This window comes from Podarcis bocagei (genome assembly GCF_964188305.1).
Source record: "Podarcis bocagei genome assembly, chromosome: 2".
Taxonomy (NCBI): domain Eukaryota; kingdom Metazoa; phylum Chordata; class Lepidosauria; order Squamata; family Lacertidae; genus Podarcis; species Podarcis bocagei.
In genome coordinates, this window is record NC_138126.1 from 2,136,968 (window position 1) to 2,154,903 (window position 17,936).

The 17,936-nt window shown below is 48.5% G+C and overlaps 3 protein-coding genes across 3 annotated transcripts in view; 2 read left to right on the forward strand and 1 right to left on the reverse strand.

Annotated features, from left to right (window-relative positions):
- Nucleotides 1-17,936, reverse strand: part of LOC308580498 (uncharacterized protein) — a 332,166-nt gene that overhangs the window by 199,044 nt on the left and 115,186 nt on the right. The gene's annotated exons all lie outside the window — the stretch shown is intronic.
- LOC308580947 (uncharacterized protein) overlaps nt 1-17,936 on the forward strand; it is a 182,794-nt gene that overhangs the window by 146,912 nt on the left and 17,946 nt on the right. The window lies entirely within an intron of this gene.
- Nucleotides 1-17,936, forward strand: part of LOC308578706 (uncharacterized protein) — a 120,670-nt gene that overhangs the window by 84,788 nt on the left and 17,946 nt on the right. The window contains exon 2 of the mRNA XM_081179173.1: nt 1,583-3,572. Within this exon, the coding sequence (XP_081035299.1) occupies nt 1,690-3,150 (1,461 nt within the window). The 5' untranslated portion in view covers nt 1,583-1,689 and the 3' untranslated portion in view covers nt 3,151-3,572. The remainder of the gene's footprint in view (nt 1-1,582; nt 3,573-17,936) is intronic.

The window sequence follows — 17,936 nt, forward strand, 5'->3', positions numbered from 1 at the left end:
GTTTTTTCTTCTTGCGAGTTTTTCGTCTTGTGAAGCACGGTTTCCCATAGGAATGCATTGAAAATCAAACAATGCGTTCCTATGGAGACCGTCCGGGGACAGTGGGGAAGCGCCGCGCACCTTCCCCTCTGTCCCCGGACCTGTTTTAAAGCAAGGGAAGGGGCAGCGGGGAGAATCGCTTCTCCCCGTTGCCGCCCCTTGGTTCAAAAGGGGTCCGGGGAGAGAGGGGAAGGCAATGGAGATTGCGGGGCTGGCAACGGGGAGAAGCGATCTTCTCCCCGCCGCCCCTTGGTTCAAAAGAGGTCCGGGGACAGCGGGGAAGACGCGCTGCACTTCCCCGCTATCCCCGGAGCTTGCGGGGCAAGCTTCGTTTTGCGAAGCAAGCCCATAGGGAAATGCGTCTTGCGAAGCAGCTAAGAAAACGAAAAACTCCTTCGTCCAGCGAGTTTGTCGTCTTCCGAGGCGTTCGTCTTGCGGGGTACCACTGTATTCTAGAAAAAAGTGTAGCTAAGATTCTGAGTTACAGTCGTGGCTGAGAAATACAGCTAGGGAATAAGAAACTGATTTGAAGATTGATTTCTTCTTTACACATTCTTGTTGTTATTGTTGTTATTATTATTATTACTATTATATTACATTCAGGTCGACACACCGCTGGTTTCATCTTCTTTCTATTCTTTTCCACACTCAGTGTTATTCACCTTTAATACTCACCTTTTTCAGTGTAACACATATTTTTATCTTGTGATCTTCAAATGAAAAGAGGTATAACAATTTAATAAATAAATCCCAGTTGGAGCAGAGCTAGAATATCCGGAAGCCCTTGGCCACCCAGGGCAAAGGAGGAAGAACAGTGAGAGAGGCCTGGACAGGGAATCTCCGCTAAGATAAGCCAGTGTCAGGAGGCGGGTGCGAGATATGGTGGCATATAATTATTATAAATCATAATTGGGGTGGGTGTCTCAATCTGGGCATCCCAGCAGTCAGGCTCCAGCTGCTTTCCTTCTGCATCTCCAGCTCTCTCCATTCTATAATGCAAGGCTGAGAGATGGAGGTCCAACCCCAAGAACATTCTCCAACTGAGCACTCCTTCAACCGACCACAAGCACCAAGCCTTGTCACTAGACTTATATATGGGTCTCCCAAAATGGTCACTATGCACCTCCTGAGGCCAAAGGGACTGTGCAGGTGATTAATAAGCATCTAGAGGTCGAAGGGGACAAAATGTGTCGCAAGGGGTGGAGGATTATAGTGCAGCGGATGAAGAACTTCATGATGAATTTCGGATCCTGATTAATATTGGCCAGGTTCATGGAACATAGAGCAGCTCCCTTTCCTATGAGAAACCACTTTTTATAAAACGTAAACCCCACAGTTCAACCGTATTCTAAGATAATGCTGCTTCATTAATGCTTAATTAAGGGTTAGGAAAGGCTGTTGGTCCATTACCATTATTTAACATTATTTCATCTGTCTTTCCTAAAAACTTGGAACATATGGAGGGCAGGAAAGAATGTACGAGACGTCAGAATAAGAGCAGGTGCTAACTGATGTGTGTAATATTCCTTTGTTCTCTTCCTAGGTTTCCTTTCCCCCCGCTCCTCCCTGTTGAAAGAAGACAATGGAGAAGGCAGTCAAAATTCTGGAGGGCCATGTCCAATGTGAATAACAAAGAAACCATATAAATTCATGGAATGTGAAAAGAGAGAGGAGAAACAATTTGAAAGTATGGAGTGTGGGAATAGTTTCAGTGGGAGTGGAGACCTTAGAATTCATCAACGGACTCAGACAGGAGAGAAACCATTTAAATGCATGGAGTGTGGAAAAAGCTTTCGTTGGAGTTCAAACCTTCGTATACATAAACACACGCACACGGGGGAGAAACCATATAAATGTAAGGAGTGTGGAAAGAGCTTCAGTCAGATTGGACACCTTAGAAACCATCAACGAACCCACACAGGGGAAAAACCTTATAAATGTATGGAGTGTGGAAAGAGCTTCACCGATAGTGGAACATTTAGAAAACATCAACGGACTCACACAGGAGAGAAACCATTCAAATGCATGGAATGTGTAAAGAGCTTCAGTCAGAGTAGAAACCTTAGAATCCATCAACGGATTCACACAGGAGAAAAACCATTTAAATGTTTGGAGTGTGGAAAGAGTTTCAGTACAAAGAGAGGACTGAATATTCATCATAAAACTCACACTGGAGAAAAACCATTTGAATGTATGCTGTGTGATAAGAGCTTCACTGAGAGTAGACAACTTAGAATCTATCATCGAACTCACACAGGGGAAAAACCATATAAATGTAAGGAGTGTGGAAAGAGATTCAGTCAGACTGGACACCTTAGAAACCATCAACGAACCCACACAGGGGAAAAACCTTATGAATGTATGGAGTGTGGAAAGAGCTTTACCGATAGTGGAACATTTAGAAAACATCAACGGACTCACACAGGGGAGAAACCATTTGAATGCAAGGAATGTGGAAAGAGCTTTATTGATGGTACAGCACTTAGAATCCATCAACGGACTCACACAGGGGAAAAACCATTTGAATGTATGGAATGTGGAAAGAGCTTCACTTCTAATGGAGCAGTAAAAAGACATCAATGGACTCACTCAGGGGAAAAACCATTAAAATGCATGGAATGTGGAAAGAGTTTTATTGAGAGGAGAGACCTGAGAACCCATCATCGAACTCACACTGGGGAGAAACCATTTAAATGTAAGGAGTGTGGAAAGAGCTTCAATCGCAGTGGAACACTTAGAAAACATCAATGGACTCACACAGTGGAGAAACCATTTAAATGCATGGAATGTGGAAAGAGCTTTATTGATGGTACAGCACTTAGTATCCATCATCAAACTCACACAGGGGAGAAACCATTTAAATGTAAGGAGTGTGGAAAGGGCTTCACCAATGTTGGAAATGTTAGAAGACATCAACGGACTCACACAGGGGAGAAACCATTTAAATGCATGGAATGTGGAAAGAGCTTTATTGATGGTACAGCACTTAGTATCCATCATCAAACTCACACAGGGGAGAAACCATTTAAATGTAAGGAGTGTGGAAAGGGCTTCACCAATGTTGGAAGTGTTAGAAGACATCAACGGACTCACACGGGAGAAACCATTTAAATGTATGGAGAGTTGAAAGAGTTTCTTTCAGAGTGGAACCCTAATTTCACACACAGGAAACTTAGACAACATCAACAGACTCACTCGGGGACTAGCAAATAAATGTATGGAGTGTGGAAAGAGAGTCAATAAAAGTCGAAACCTTAGCAAACAGCGAACTCAAAAAGGGAAAACCACTTACGTATATGGAGCGTACATAGAGCTTCAGTCCTGATGTTATTAGAAACCATCAATGTACTCGCAAGGAGGAAAAGCATTAAGAGTTGAAACCCTACAATCCACAAACTCAAAAATCTTAAATGGTTTGAATGGAAGGAGTGTGGGAAGTGTTTCAATTGCTTTATATATAGATAATTTTATTAATACAGTGGTACCTTGTGTTACATACGCTTCAGGTTACAGACTCTGCTAACCCAGAAATAGTGCTTCAGGTTAAGAACTTTGCCTCAGGATGAGAACAGAAACCGTGCTCCGGCGGTGGAGCAGCAGCAGGAGGCCCCATTCGCTAAAGTGGTGCTTCAGGTTAAGAACGGACCTCCGGAACGAATTAAGTATTTAAGTACCAAACGTTCAACTTCTGAAGCGTTCTACAACCGAGATTCCACTGAGAATCCAGCAATAGTGTGTTGTCCAACAATATCCATTCTTTTAACCAACACGAAGAGGCTGCCTCGTAGTAGAAAATCTAGCAGTGCGAAGCCACCTCTATTTTTAGTATCTATCGAAATTTTATAGTTAATTCTTGGTGTTTTTCCCCTGCCAGAGTAATCATGAAATATCTCTTTGCCATTCGTTAAAGAAGCTTGTATTATTTATTATTAGTATCATTTAGAATAAAAACAGTATCTTAGGTAAAACATTTCTCTTTATGGTTGAAATCCTTCGTAAAAGTGAAAGTTTCATCTTCCCCTATATTTCCAAATGTTTTTAAAAGTTATGTTGTAATTCAGTGTTTTTCAAATAAACCCTTATTTAGTCTCCATCTATACAATGAACTCTTTTCACCCCTCATTATCATCCATGTTGAGTTTTGATCTGATATAGTTCTTGGCTGGATCTCTACAGTCTTTAATCCTGTAGGCAGTCCCTTCAATATCCAGATCATGTTTCTTCTTCCCGCAGAATCCTTTGAATCAGAAGAACATGTTTACTCTTGTTCTAATGGGGGTCTGAATCTCCAAGCATCCGGGTTGGCAAACTAAGGCCTGTGGGCCGGATCAGGCGCAATTGCCTTCTAGATCCGGCCTGCAGACGGTCCGGGAATCGCCACGTGGATTGCCAGCACGCACGTTCTTTCCCTCTCCCTCACCCGGCAGCGCTTTTCTCCTCAGGGACGAGCAATCTTGTCCCACACCGGGTGCCATCAACGGGGGGAGTCGGCTCATCCGCCTGCCTGCCTCAGAAGGGTGGCACTGGGAAGGGGGGGTGACACTGGCTGCCGGCTGCTGCTGCGTTTTCCTCTTGCTCCTCCTCCCTCTCCCTCAGTCCGCCCTTCTTTCCTTTTCTGTGCCCCTACTCTGTGCCGCTTCCTCACGCGCTTTCTTCGTCACCCCCTCCCTCCTTCATTCCTCCCATGGCGTTCAGGCGGTTTGTTGCAGCGGCCGCTTGCGGGTTGGGAAGCAGCAGCAGTTGGTGGGTAAAAGGTCCAGCAACGCCTCGGTTCCCCTGCCTCCGTCCGCGGCTCCGCCAGGGCTGCTGCTTCTGTCTTCTCCGGCCAACGCAGCCCCCTACCCTGCCCTGGCACCTGGCTGGAGAAGCCCAACTGGGGCTATTGGGACGACAACTGGGACAGGTAAAGCCAAACATCTTCAGGCCTCTTTGCGGACAGGCCAAAATCGCTCATTTCCCCCAAAAATATAGTCCGGCCCCCAACAAGGTCTGAGGGACAGTGGACTGGCCTCCTGCTGAAAAAGTCTGCTGACCCCTGATCTAGTAGATCCATTGTTGTAACCATATCAAAAAAGTATTTGGTATTTTGCCTTCTTCTGAGACACTTTCCCTCAGTGATCTGTCATAGTCCAGTGATCCTACTCCATTAAATTCACCCGTAATAATTATATTTCTGTCATAAACCTCAGACATTCTTTCCTCCAATAGTTGGAAGAAATCTCATGTGAAGAGGGGCTCTGAATCTGAAAGTCCCAGTCCCAAATCTTAATCCTGCCACCCTAAGATATTATAAGCAGGCCCCACATTCCTCTTTCCACCTGCAATAGGGAAGTTAGAACAACACTTAATACCCTGCAGGGATCCTAAGAGCCAGAATTTCTTAAAATTGCAGGGAGAGAGAGAAAAACTGGGTTTGAAATGACCCAACCACAAGATGAAAAGTCTCCCTCCTAAATGAGGGAAGGGGGAGGCATGGGGGGGGGGGCTTTTGAAGTCTCCCTGCTGGCAAAGGAATCCCAGAGCAAGGGAATCCCTCCCTGCCTCATCTCCAGCAGGAAGGGGGGATTTCCAGACTGGGACCCTTCACTCTTAGGGGGAGGGGCTGGGGCCTGGGCAGCTGGATGGATGGATGGACGTCAGCCTGCAGAAATGCTCCCCCCCCTTCCTCTCACAGGACTGTTCTGGCCTTGCGTGTGAGTGACAAGGCCACACTCCAGAACACCTCTCCATCCAGGGGGGGGGAGAGGGGCTGGTGTTTGAAGCTGGGCTGGGCTGTCAGGGGGCGAAGCCCTTGCTCTGCCTGCAGAAGGACCCCGGCGGAGGGCTTGGCATGCAGAAGGAGGCCCAGAAGGAGACCCTCCCCCCCCGGCCTCCACTGGCCCAGTTGGGGGGGGCGGGGGCCGGGTCCCCATGGAGCCCCCAGAGCAGGAGGCCAGAGGCAGCGCCGCCCCCTCGCCTTCCCCTCCGGACACAGGGAGGGGGGGCTGCTCTTGCAGACGTGGCTCTAGGGACACGCGCGTCGGGAAAGGCGCCGGAAGTGGCCAGAGAGGGAAAGGAGGAGGAGGAGGGGCGTCGCTGAAGAGCCCCCCCTCCCCCCGCCGCCCCCCCCCCGCCGCCCTTTCTCTTGCAGAGAAGGAGAGCGGACTAATCCGGAGCCAGGGAGGCGGAGGACCAAGAGGTAAAGGGGGGGGAGAGAAGGGGGGGAATAGAGGGGGGGATAAGGGGGGAGGAGGACGAAGAGACCCCCCCGAAGGAGAGCGCCCTCCCTCCCTGGGGCCCGTCGACAGGGGCCCCGATCCAGGCCCCGACCCAGGGGGGGGGAAGGGGGGACCCCAGACCTGCAAGGTCTCCTGGGCAGCAGCAGCAGCAGCCCCGCCAGACTCCCCTTTCTCCTTCCTGGGGGGCCGAGAGAGGCTCAGCTGCCCTGGCGGGAAGGGGAAGGAGGACCCCGAGCCGGGGGTGGGGCTGAGGCCCCCCATTCTCCCTGGGGGCGCCTGGCTGGGGAAAGGGAGAGAGGGAGTCCAGGGAAGGGTTAAAGGAAGGGGGAGGAGCCTCGACAGAGACCCCGCCCCTTCCAGCACCCCTGACCCCCCTTCTCCCCCCCTTCCCAAATGACACTACCAGGTTATCTGCATTCACTAGGACTCATCTCCATACTTTGGATTGTCCTGAATACCACCAATTATAGCCTAGCGCAAACCCAAAAGTCCTGCTAGGATGCATCTTGGCTTCCCTGCAGATGAAACTGAGTGTGTGAGGATGGATAATATTTTCATTTATCCGTTTCAGACCCCTAAGTAGTAGCAGCTGGCAGGACATTCTCCTGTTCGCCTCTGTATAGTTCCAGCCTTATTTCAGACGTCGTGGTAGATTGCAATCAGGGTGGGTTTGATATAAATCAAATAGATTTCAATCACAATTTACAATAAATCACTAGTCAGTATGATTCTATTTAAATCCAAAATTTCTGATTTGGTTACACTATTAGAAATACATAGACAGATAATTATGAAATCATTCTGAGGTTTAATAAGTTAACTGTCTATATTTGGACAACATTTCTGCTGTAATTTATTGGAAGGAGAAAAATAATCATTTTCTTAATTACAACTTAAACAATTTATTTAACTAAAACAATAATATTATAGCATGTTGGTAAAAATATTTTTTTATATCAAAAACAACAACCAAGCAGACTGAGTTTTAGCACACATGAAAAACTCGGAACTTAAGCATTTCACCACCTCCACTACCAGCCACCCCTTTGGATTGGCTTCTGCATTCAGGTGCCTATTCTGTACAGTTAAGTGTTAGTGCGGTTGTTGGAACCCAGTGGGATTGGGAAGAGGTTGCCAGCCCTGAAGAGCCTTCAGCGCTTGCCTCAAGTCTGACTTGCACAATTATTACACAAAGACCCCAAGATGTGTGGAGTATTCTGCTCACAAGGTTGCACTTTCATTTTTACTGCTTCACACTTAGCTACTTTTGCAGATCTCTTCCACTGCAAACCATCTGTTCATTGAACCTCTTCGAACTTAGAATTTTAAGGGGTTGATTCTGTAGAATCGTAGAGTTGGAAGAGACCACAAGGGCCATCAAGTCCAACCCCCTGCCAAGCAGGAAACACCATCAGAGCACTCCTGACATATGGTTGTCAAGCCTCTGCTTAAAGACCTCCAAAGGAGACTCCACCACACTCCTTGGCAGCAAATTCCACTGTCGAACAGCTCTTACTGTCAGGAATTTCTTCCTAATGTTTAGGTGGAATCTTCTTTCTTGTAGTTTGGATCCATTGCTCCGTGTCCGCTTCTCTGGAGCAGCAGAAAACAACCTTTCTCCCTCCTCTATGTGACATCCTTTTATATATTTGAACATGGCTATCATATCACCCCTTAACCTCCTCTTCTCCAGGCTAAACATGCCCAGCTCCCTTAGCCGTTCCTCATAAGGCATCGTTTCCAGGCCTTTGACCATTTTGGTTGCCCTCCTCTGGACACGTTCCAGTTTGTCAGTGTCCTTCTTGAATTGTGGTGCCCAGAACTGGACACAGTACTCCAGGTGAGGTCTGACCAGAGCAGAATACAGTGGCACTATTACTTCCCTTGATCTAGATGCTATACTCCTATTGATGCAGCCCAGAATTGCATTGGCTTTTTTAGCTGCCGCGTCACACTGTTGGCTCATGTCAAGTTTGTGGTCAACCAAGACTCCTAGATCCTTTTCACATGTACTGCTCTCAAGCCAAAACCTAGGTCTCCCCCAACAAACGTTTGAGACTAGCTCCCCTAAATCTAAAAGATGGATTAAACTGCGCGCGCCTCTGGGCGCGTGCCGCTGCCCTGCTAGCTCTGATAAGCTCCTCCCACAGCTAATCCCCTGCCTCAACAGAAACCCTGCCTCCTCTGACCTTTGAACAGGGAGAGAAGCTAATCAGCCACAAAGAAACACACAAGAAAACCCTTTTGCTCCTCCTTCAGCTGCTGCCCTGCAAGCTGTGTATATAAATTTGCAAAGGAACAATGGGATTAAGGTTTCCCCTCAACTCTGTATGTTTATTTTATAACATTTTTCCTGTGAAGAAAAGGCATGCAATCTCTGCAGACACAAATTCACACTTTTGAGAATGGCAAAAACAAGCATCTGTGACAATATCTCCTCATTAGAAAAACCTCCCCAAATTATCTTACAGAATTCCCCCACCTCCCGCAGAAGCCGCGCGCTCCTTAAAGGGTGTGCAGCTCCTGTGGGCTTTTGCGGGAGGTGGGGAATACTCCCAGAGCTTGTCGGGGCTGGCGGGGGAAGCCCGGGATGAAGGCTCCTCCAGTTGCTGGACTTTGTCTTTTAAAAGGGCAATCAACATGCAATTGCTGCAGGTAAAGCTGCCTGCAACCTTTGGCAAGATGGCAAACATTGCGCAGGAATCGCAGGCGACTGCAGCTGTTCCCTCCCCTTCCATCTTGAGATCGTGTCGTTGGGGGTGGCTACAGAGGTCCTCCATCATAAAAAGCTTGAAGACAGGACAAATAACTTCCCCCCCACACACAAAAAAACCTAGGTCTCCCCCAACAAACGTTTGAGACTAGCTCCCCTAAATCTAAAAGATGGGTATAACTGCGCGCGCCGCTAGGCGTGCGCCGCTGCCCTACAAACTCTGATAAGCTCCTCCCACAGCTAATCCCCTGCCTCAACAGAAACCCTGCCCCCTCTGACCTTTACACAGGGAAAACAGCTAATCAGCCACAAAGAAACACACACACACAAGAAAACCCTTTTTGCTCCTTCTTCAACTGCTGCCCTACAAACTCTGATAAGCTCCTCCCACAGCTAATCCCCTGCCTCAACAGAAACCCTGCCCCCTCTGACCTTTACACAGGGAAAACAGCTAATCAGCCACAAAGAAACACACACACACACAAGAAAACCCTTTTTGCTCCTTCTTCAACTGCTGCCCTACAAACTCTGATAAGCTCCTCCCACAGCTAATCCCCTGCCTCAACAGAAACCCTGCCCCCTCTGACCTTTACACAGGGAAAACAGCTAATCAGCCACAAAGAAACACACACACACAAGAAAACCCTTTTTGCTCCTTCTTCAACTGCTGCCCTACAAACTCTCTAAATCTGGAGGTCCCCACAACTCCAATCTCCTCCTGACCCAAGTCCAGGTCCCAGAGGTCAATAAATCCCTGCATGAAGGGATCTATCCAACTTTCCTTCTCCAGTCCAAGCGGGGCTCCAATCCTCAAAATCTGACTTTCCCTAAATTCAATCATAAAAGGCATCAACTTATAGTCATCAAATTACATCTGTAAGGCTGGGGCTCTCTCCCTGTCCACTTGTGCTATTTTAGGTTCAACAACGACAACTTTCTCCCCCGCCTTCTCTACAATTTGCCATGTCAAAGTAGATCCCTGTATCGATTCCTGAATAGTTTCTGTATTAATGTTCGCTTTTTGTCCAAAATTAGTCACTTTTTGTCCCAAGTTATCAATTTTTATAGTCATCACTTCCGTCTTCTTATGGAGCTGTTCCAGTGAGTCATTTATCTTACATAATGCAACCACTAAGGCTTCTTCTGTCAACATTCTTAACAATCCAAGGTCAGTCCCAGATTCTCACAGTTTTTTATCTTGCAGCTGGAGATCCCCCCAGCTCAACTCATGTAACAATTTCAAAAGCTTCTTCTAGAGGGAAACAATTTCGATTTGTATCAATCCTTTTAAGCACAGTTCAAACAATAAAGATAGTTTCAATTTTCAGTTACTTTTACTCCTTTTTAAACGCAGAGGGAGACAATGGAAACAATGTATTTCTCTTATTTAACTAGCTGTCAACGAACGATCTATTCAGATTCAATGGGCAATTCCAAAACGTCGGTCTTACTAGCAGACCGTTTCCAGGTTCAGAGCGGTGGTAATTTGACTTTCTTCACTCTCTCCTGCAGGCTTACACGATCCAAAATTTCCCCCCTCTTCTCCTGCTTCCAAGGGGGGTTTAGTGATTTTAACCGATGGAAGTTTAATCCTTTACGGAAGGCTTTCCAAGACTTGCAGCCTCTATGCTTCAGTCTATTTACAAAAAGGGGAGGCGGACTTCCTTTTTGAAACCTCCCCGTTTCGGTGCCAAATTAAGACGTTTAAAGATCCAATTTTTCGTTCTACTCACGGGTAATTGTTTTAGAATCAAATTGTCCACAGGAAAAAGTCAGCGCTCTCCAGCAATAGCAATGCGGCTTCACTCCGTGAAAGAAGCAGTCAATTTGAAGCACCGCGCCACTCACCCGTCGCTCCAGATCCCCGAAAACAGGTTTCCCCGTGAGTAGAGGAGGTGCAAAAGGTGCCAGCCGAATCCCACGTTCACAGGCTTCTCCCGCCTGTGATATTTAGTGGGTCTCCGCCTTCGCTGTGGCGGCCAGACCCAGATTTCCACAAAGCAAGTTCCTCCCGATCAGAGGAATTCAGCCATTACTGGAGGCGCTAACCCTTAGTGTATCAAAGTGCGCCAACGGACATTTTCAAAAATCTAACAATTGTTAATAAAGCCACTGAACTTATTTGAAAATCACCTGTAATCCTGATTACTGAGTGGAATAACTTACCTTTGGTATTTTTAAATCTTAACTAAATGACGTAAAAAAGTGTTGGAACACTTTTACATTTCACATAATTTTTAGATGGTCGTGCTAAAAACACACCTACTCTCTTCAAACGCCAACGGCTAACTGGCGGCCAGCGCAGTCGCAACTCTTCTACTCACACATGCATAGGCACATTTGGGTGATGTCGCGACACGAATATCATCTCTTGATATTGAAATATTATTGGTGTGTCAATGTCCCCCTTGCGTCAATGTGCCCCACCTCCCCCATTCCGCATTTTCAGAGGAGGGGGGGGAAAGGGGAAAGTGTGTCCCCCCAGATAAGACTCCCATCCTCCCTGGCCATGGGCCATCCTTGCTTGGGCAGGTGGTACTTTGAGTCCAACCACAACTGGAGGACCAGAGATTTGCGGAAATAAATCTTTGGGTCCAGGCAGCGCTTCCTCGGCGTAGGCTCTGCTGACCTGGCCAAAGAAATGCAGAGTAGCAGCGGTCCTGCTTCCGTGTGAGATAAAGGGATAAATCAAGTCCAGAGACAGTCCTTTCTTATCTCCAGTAGCTTTATTTACAGAATAATAAATCCATCAGACACCATCGGAAACTTCGGCCATTTCTCTCTGCTTTCCAAAAGCACACTCACAGCAGCTTCTAAGCTGAGCTGCTTCTCTGTCCGTTGCAGAGACAGATCTGAAGAGCGTCAGAACAACATCCTGTGACGCACTTCTCTGCATCGAGCTCCTCCCAGCTCCTCCCAGATCCAGATACAGGACACCACGGAGTTTTAACCTTGTCAGTTCCAAACTCCACACCCCCTCTTGTCCTGCATCTGGAGACAATAGCCAACAATGCTTTCCCCATACACAGACCCTCACAGAACTCCTCATGCTTCTGGAAGGTTAAGGTTTTGTGAAACCATCAGCGAGGTTCTTGGTTGAGGGACAGTATTTCAGAGCAACTAGCCCCTCACGAACGCTCTGACATACATTCCGGAAACGTATGTCCAAATGTTTGGTCCTCGCCTTGAATTGCCCCGTCTCAGCCAATTTGAGGCAAGGTTGATTGTCTTCATGCACCACAACGGGCAGACAATTCTCTCCACAGATTTCTTCGACCAAACACACATAGAACTCCAGCTCTCTGCAAACCTCTGATAGCGCACTGAACTCAGCTTCAGTAGATGAAAGCGCTATGAGACTTTGCTTCCGGGACCTCCACCCCACTATTGAGACCCCAAACTTCACCACTAAGCCTGACACTGATTTGCGGTCCTCAAGATTAGCCCAATCCGAATCCACAAAGCAAGTCAGTTTGACTTCTCCTTGTGCTGGCAACCTAAGACAGAAGTCTTTGGTTTCCTGCAAATACCTCAGAACTCTCTTGATGCCATTCCAGGCTTGTATGCTAGGACTTGAAGCCTCTCTACTGAGCAGATTGACAGCAAATGCTATGTCTGGTCTGCTCCACTGAGACAAGTACAACAAACTCCCTAGGGCTGACTGAAACACTTCAGTATTTTCGAACTCAGCGCGTTCTACTTGCTGGCTGTCCTTCACAAAACTAGTCTCCATAGGACTTCTCACTCCTGCACAATCACTCATCCTGAACTTCTCAAGCAACTGTTCAATCTTACCTTTCTGGCAAAGCAAGAAGCTTCCATCCTCAGTCCTCGCTATCTGGACGCCTAGGTAAGACTTGACATCTCCAAGCTGCTTCGGCTTGAACCGTTTTCTAAGCTCTTTAGCAAACTTCTCCACCTGTTCACCTGTTTGTGCCACGATCAACAAATCATCAACAAACACCTGCACCACTTGCTGTTTCAAGCCTGAATCTCTAATGCAAAGACAACTGTCTGCAAGAGATCTCTTAAAACCTAGCTTTTCTAAGGCTTCATGTAGACACATCTTCCAATTCCTGGCAGATTGGCGTAATCCATAGATGGATTTGTGCAACCGCCACACGACGCCTGGCTCACTGACTTCAAACCCTGGAGGAGGAAGCATGTACAACTCCTCCTGGTGACCTGAGTTCAGGTAGGCGACATCTATATCAAAATGGTTCACCTTCCAACCTCTCTGTGCTGCTATCGCTAAAAGCGTTCTCAGAGTCTCTGCTCTCCAGGTCGGCGAATAGACCTCTGTGAAGTGGACACCCTTTTTCTGTGTGAATCCTCGGGCCACTAATCTCGCTTTATACTGTGGTTCTCCCGCTTCTGTGGGTTTAAGTCAGTAAACCCATCTGCAGCTAACAGCTCGCTGGTTAGCCGGTATCTGTGTGAGTGAGAAAAACACCAAGAGACTCCATTGAGTTCATCTCCTTCTGCATCACCTCATGCCATTTGCTAGCTTCTTCCTGAGGCAACTTCTGAACATCCTCAAAGGATTCAGGTTCACACCTAGCCACACCAACCCAAACACTAGTGGCTTCATACCTTTCAGGTGGCTTACCCTTGGTTGACCTTGCTGACCTCAGCGTGAACTCTGGAACTGCGCCTGATTCACCTGGATCAGCCCTACTATCCCCTGTGTCAGAAACCTCCTCCTCTGACCTGCTGCGCCATTTCGGGCGTACAGCTGGTTCTGCTGGTGAGGATGGCTCACTCCTTGGCTCAGACTTGACAGAAACCTGTGGAGGGGTCCTGGGACTCCCTTTTGGAGAGATATGGAGCCTCTCCCTTGGAGAACCCGACTCTGGACTCTGTGGCTGTGGACCATGCACCTCAGCAACAGGTTCAGCCTCGTCCTCCTCCTCCTCATCTGAGTCTGACAGAACATCCGGGTTCCCGTGAAGACGTTTCCACCCACTCTGCTCGCAAAACTCAGCACTGCCACTAATGAGCAGCTTAGACTGGTTGCCAGTAGGGTATGCGAAACGCCACGCCTTTGAACCCGGCTCATAGCCTACAAAGATCATCTTCCTAGACCTTGGCTCACCCTTTCTGCGCATGGCCTTTGGAATGAGAACCCAAGCCTGACATCCAAAAACGTGGAAGTAGTGCACCTTCGGCTTCTTCTGATGCAACAAGAAAAACGGTGTGTTGCCTACACTGGAATTGTACACCCGATTCTGCAGAAAGCATGCTGTCTTATAACTTTCAGCCCAAAAGCGCTGTGGCAACCCTGAATCTGCCAGCATTGCGTTTGCAGATTCCTGTAGTGTGCGAAATTTTCTCTCTGCAACCCCATTCTGTTGCGGAGAGCAGGGGGCCGTCAATCGATGACTGATACCTTTCTGCCTGAAAAACGATTGCAGCGCAGAACCTGTGAACTCCCCCCCCCCCGCGATCAGATTGAAAGGAAATCACCCTGGTAGAGAACCGGAGCTCTACCGCTGTGATCCAATCTCTGATCAGTGCAGCTGCTTCTGACTTCTGTCTCAGTGAGAAAAACCAAGTATGTCTAGAAAAATCGTCAATCAGAACCAGAATCCATTTAGACCCAGCTAAAGAAGGTGTTGGCATGGGACCTGATAAATCTGCATGCACCAACTCAAAGGGTTTGCTGGTTCTCCTCTCTGACCTGGGGTAGGTGCATGTTGTGACCTTCGATTGCTTACAGGCTTGACAATCTAGGTATCTGCCTGCCACATGCCTTGAACCTACACCCAACTGTGTTCTCTGCGGCTTTTCTCACAAGCGACCACCCCGCGTGTCCAAATTTCCTGTGCCACATGTGAATACAATCATTGTGTGGTGGGATGTTTGCACACTGCACTTGTGCATCTTCAATGGACTCTCCACTAGCCCCATTTTCCACCAGTCCCATTTTTCCACCAACCCCATTTTCAATAGGCATCTCCACCAGAAAGAGCCTGTCTTTCCTCTCAACACTGTAGATCTTCTTCCCATCCCTGTAAAAGGAACACAAATTGTTAGAGAACAAAACATCGAATCCAATAGCCATTAATGCTGACACACTCAAAAGAGAGTGGGCAAGCTCTGGAACAAAAAAAGCTTGCACCTCACTGTCAGAGCTGCTCCCCGATCCTAGCTCACAGAGGATCACGCTAGCCAGCGATCATTAAGTAAAAGTCTTTATTGAGTTACAGTTTCCATTCTCAAGCTGCTGTGTGCAACTCTACGTCTTATGGTTAGATCGGCGAAGCTCCGTCTGAGTCTCCGCCCCTTGTGCACCAACTTAATATCCTAGCCCTGCTCCACCTTTTCCGCCTGACTGTTCTCCTCTGGGTCCCTCTGCCCCCCGGGGTCTCTTCCCTCCGGGATTCCTCTGACGCCGACCCCCCGGACCCTCCTGTCTCCTTGCGCCGGGCTTTAGGACCTGGCTCCCTCTCCGGGCTACCTACTGCGTCACTTTCCTGTGCATTTGAACTTGGCGCGCGCGCCCAACCTTCCACTTTCCGTCTGACCGTTTCTTCGCTCCCCGATGGAGGTGTGGCCACTCCTGACTCGTGCCCTCCCTCCTGTTGTGAGCTGCCAGCGCTTGATCCCTGGCGCCCTTCCTCTTCCCTGCTCTCTGGCGGTGACGCTGGTCCCGATTTCCAACTGCTCCCCTCTGAGTCCCCTCTGGCTCTATCTTCCTGGGGTGTCCCCCTAGGCTCCCCCCTTGCCCTGGCCACTGGTGCTCCTTTCTGTGAATCTTCTGATTCACTGGAAAGACTCGGAGATCTCGGGTCGTCGTCATCACTCATCTTTTCTTCTGCCTCCTCCCCCTCGCTCTCTGTTTCCTCCCTTGCCCTTGCCTCTGCTCCTGAACCCCTGACACTCACAATCTAGAAAAGTACAATATAAAGACCCAGATTCAGTCAGTGGTCTCCGAGACCCATCCGCTAAGTGAACATAACGTTCAGTTTTAACTGTCTTGCAGTTTCTCAGGAGCTCCCGTGAATTCACGAGATTGTGAGTAGCACCTGAGTCCACCACGAAAGATAAAGTGCCTCTCTGGCTGTCTTCCAAAGTTGCCATGGGGCTGCTCGCACCCACACCGGGGCTTCTGCAAGTGTCCTTCCTGGTTGCCATGGTTGCAGCCTCCCCTCGACTGAGACTTTTGTCTTTTCCCAGAGACACCATCGCAGCTGTGAGGTGAAAAGACGCCTTGTCTTTGTTTTTCTCCTGGCCTGCAGCTTTCCCACGTCTGGCTCTGGGAACTTGCTTTGTTGACGTTCCACGCCGGCCGGTGTCCTTGGCACCATCCTGCGCCTCTAGTGGACAATTGCGGACCAAGTGTGTGTTGCTGCCACACCGATAGCATCTCTTGGAAACAAAGGCTCTCACACAGTCCTCACCACTCCTGGCTGCTGCCCCCCCACTCCTTCTTGGGGTGCAGCCTGCGCCCTCTTTCACAGCCCTCTGCCGCTTTGATTCTACGTCAATCAAGTGTCCGCTAATATATTCGATCGTAAGATCCTGCGATGGCATCGTTTCCATCGTTAGAACCAAGTTCTCATAACTCCTGTCCAAAGAGCTTAAAAGCGTATAAGCTTTAAGTTCATCTGGGAAGGGCACATTGAGCTGACGCAGCTTACTGAAGATAGTCATCATCTGAGCAATGCGATCCCTTATCGGTTCCCCTTGGGACAGCCTCTTCTCAAACACAGAACGTATCACTTGGATCTTTGCCCCAGCTGTGGTCCTCTGATGTATTCTAGTCAGAGCAGACCAAATCTGATGACAGGTACGTAAGCCATCAATTATGAGGGAGCTGCGACGCTTCAATCGCCATCACCACATGGGACATGGCCTTCTTATCTTTCTTTGCCGCCGCTGCAGCCCTCCACATCTGCAGCTGCTGCATTGGGCCCGGCCACGACTGGATCGGCCTGCGTGCATTCCCACATCTGCTTTCCTTCCAGCCAATAATACATGTGTTTGGACCAGTCTTCCCAATTGGCTCCATTTAATCTTTCAAAGGGGATATTGAAGCTCTCATGGCCCTGCTGTGCCTGAGCAGCAGCCATCTCCTCCCCCCGGGGCTTCAAACGTACTCACTCTGCCAGCGAGCTGGTCCTCCGAAGCAGCCGTCTCTCTTGGCTCTTGGCTCCGATCACCAGCATTCCTCACTTCCCTTCCTGGCAGGAGATCACAGCAACTCAAAGCTGGCAGTCTTCCTCCCTTCTCACACTTGTCAGGAAACACGGAACTTCCATAACCTTTGCGGAAATAAATCTTTGGGTCCAGGCAGCGCTTCCTCGGCGTAGGCTCTGCTGACCTGGCCAAAGAAATGCAGAGTAGCAGCGGTCCTGCTTCCGTGTGAGATAAAGGGATAAATCAAGTCCAAAGACAGTCCGTTCTTATCTCCAGTAGCTTTATTTACAGAGTAATAAATCCATCAGACACCATCGGAAACTTCGGCCGTTTCTCTGTGCTTTCCAAAAGCACACTCACAGCAGCTTCTAAGCTGAGCTGCTTCTCTGTCCGTTGCAGAGACAGATCTGAAGAGCGTCAGAACAACATCCTGTGATGCACTTCTCTGCATCCAGCTCCTCCCAGATCCAGATACAGGACACCACGGAGTTTTAACCTTGTCAGTTCCAAACTCCACAAGAGATGCCTCAACTCAGCACAGAAGGTTCCTCTAGGGCGCAGTGTTACTTGGGAGTTGGTGGAACTGGATCTTAAGGGTTCTTGAGACATTTCCAAGGGATTATGATTGGTATCCAGACCCTAACACTATAAAGCCAAGGTGTCCACACTGAGCAGTTTATCAACCCTGCTGGCCGCTGGGGAAGACCTTCTGAAGGAAGTGGTTTGCCCCCAATGTTAATTCCTTCCTTCCTCCGCTGCTGCTGCCCACACTAAAGGAATGTCTGGATGAAATCCCAGGGATGTCTGGCTCCTATTACAAAGAG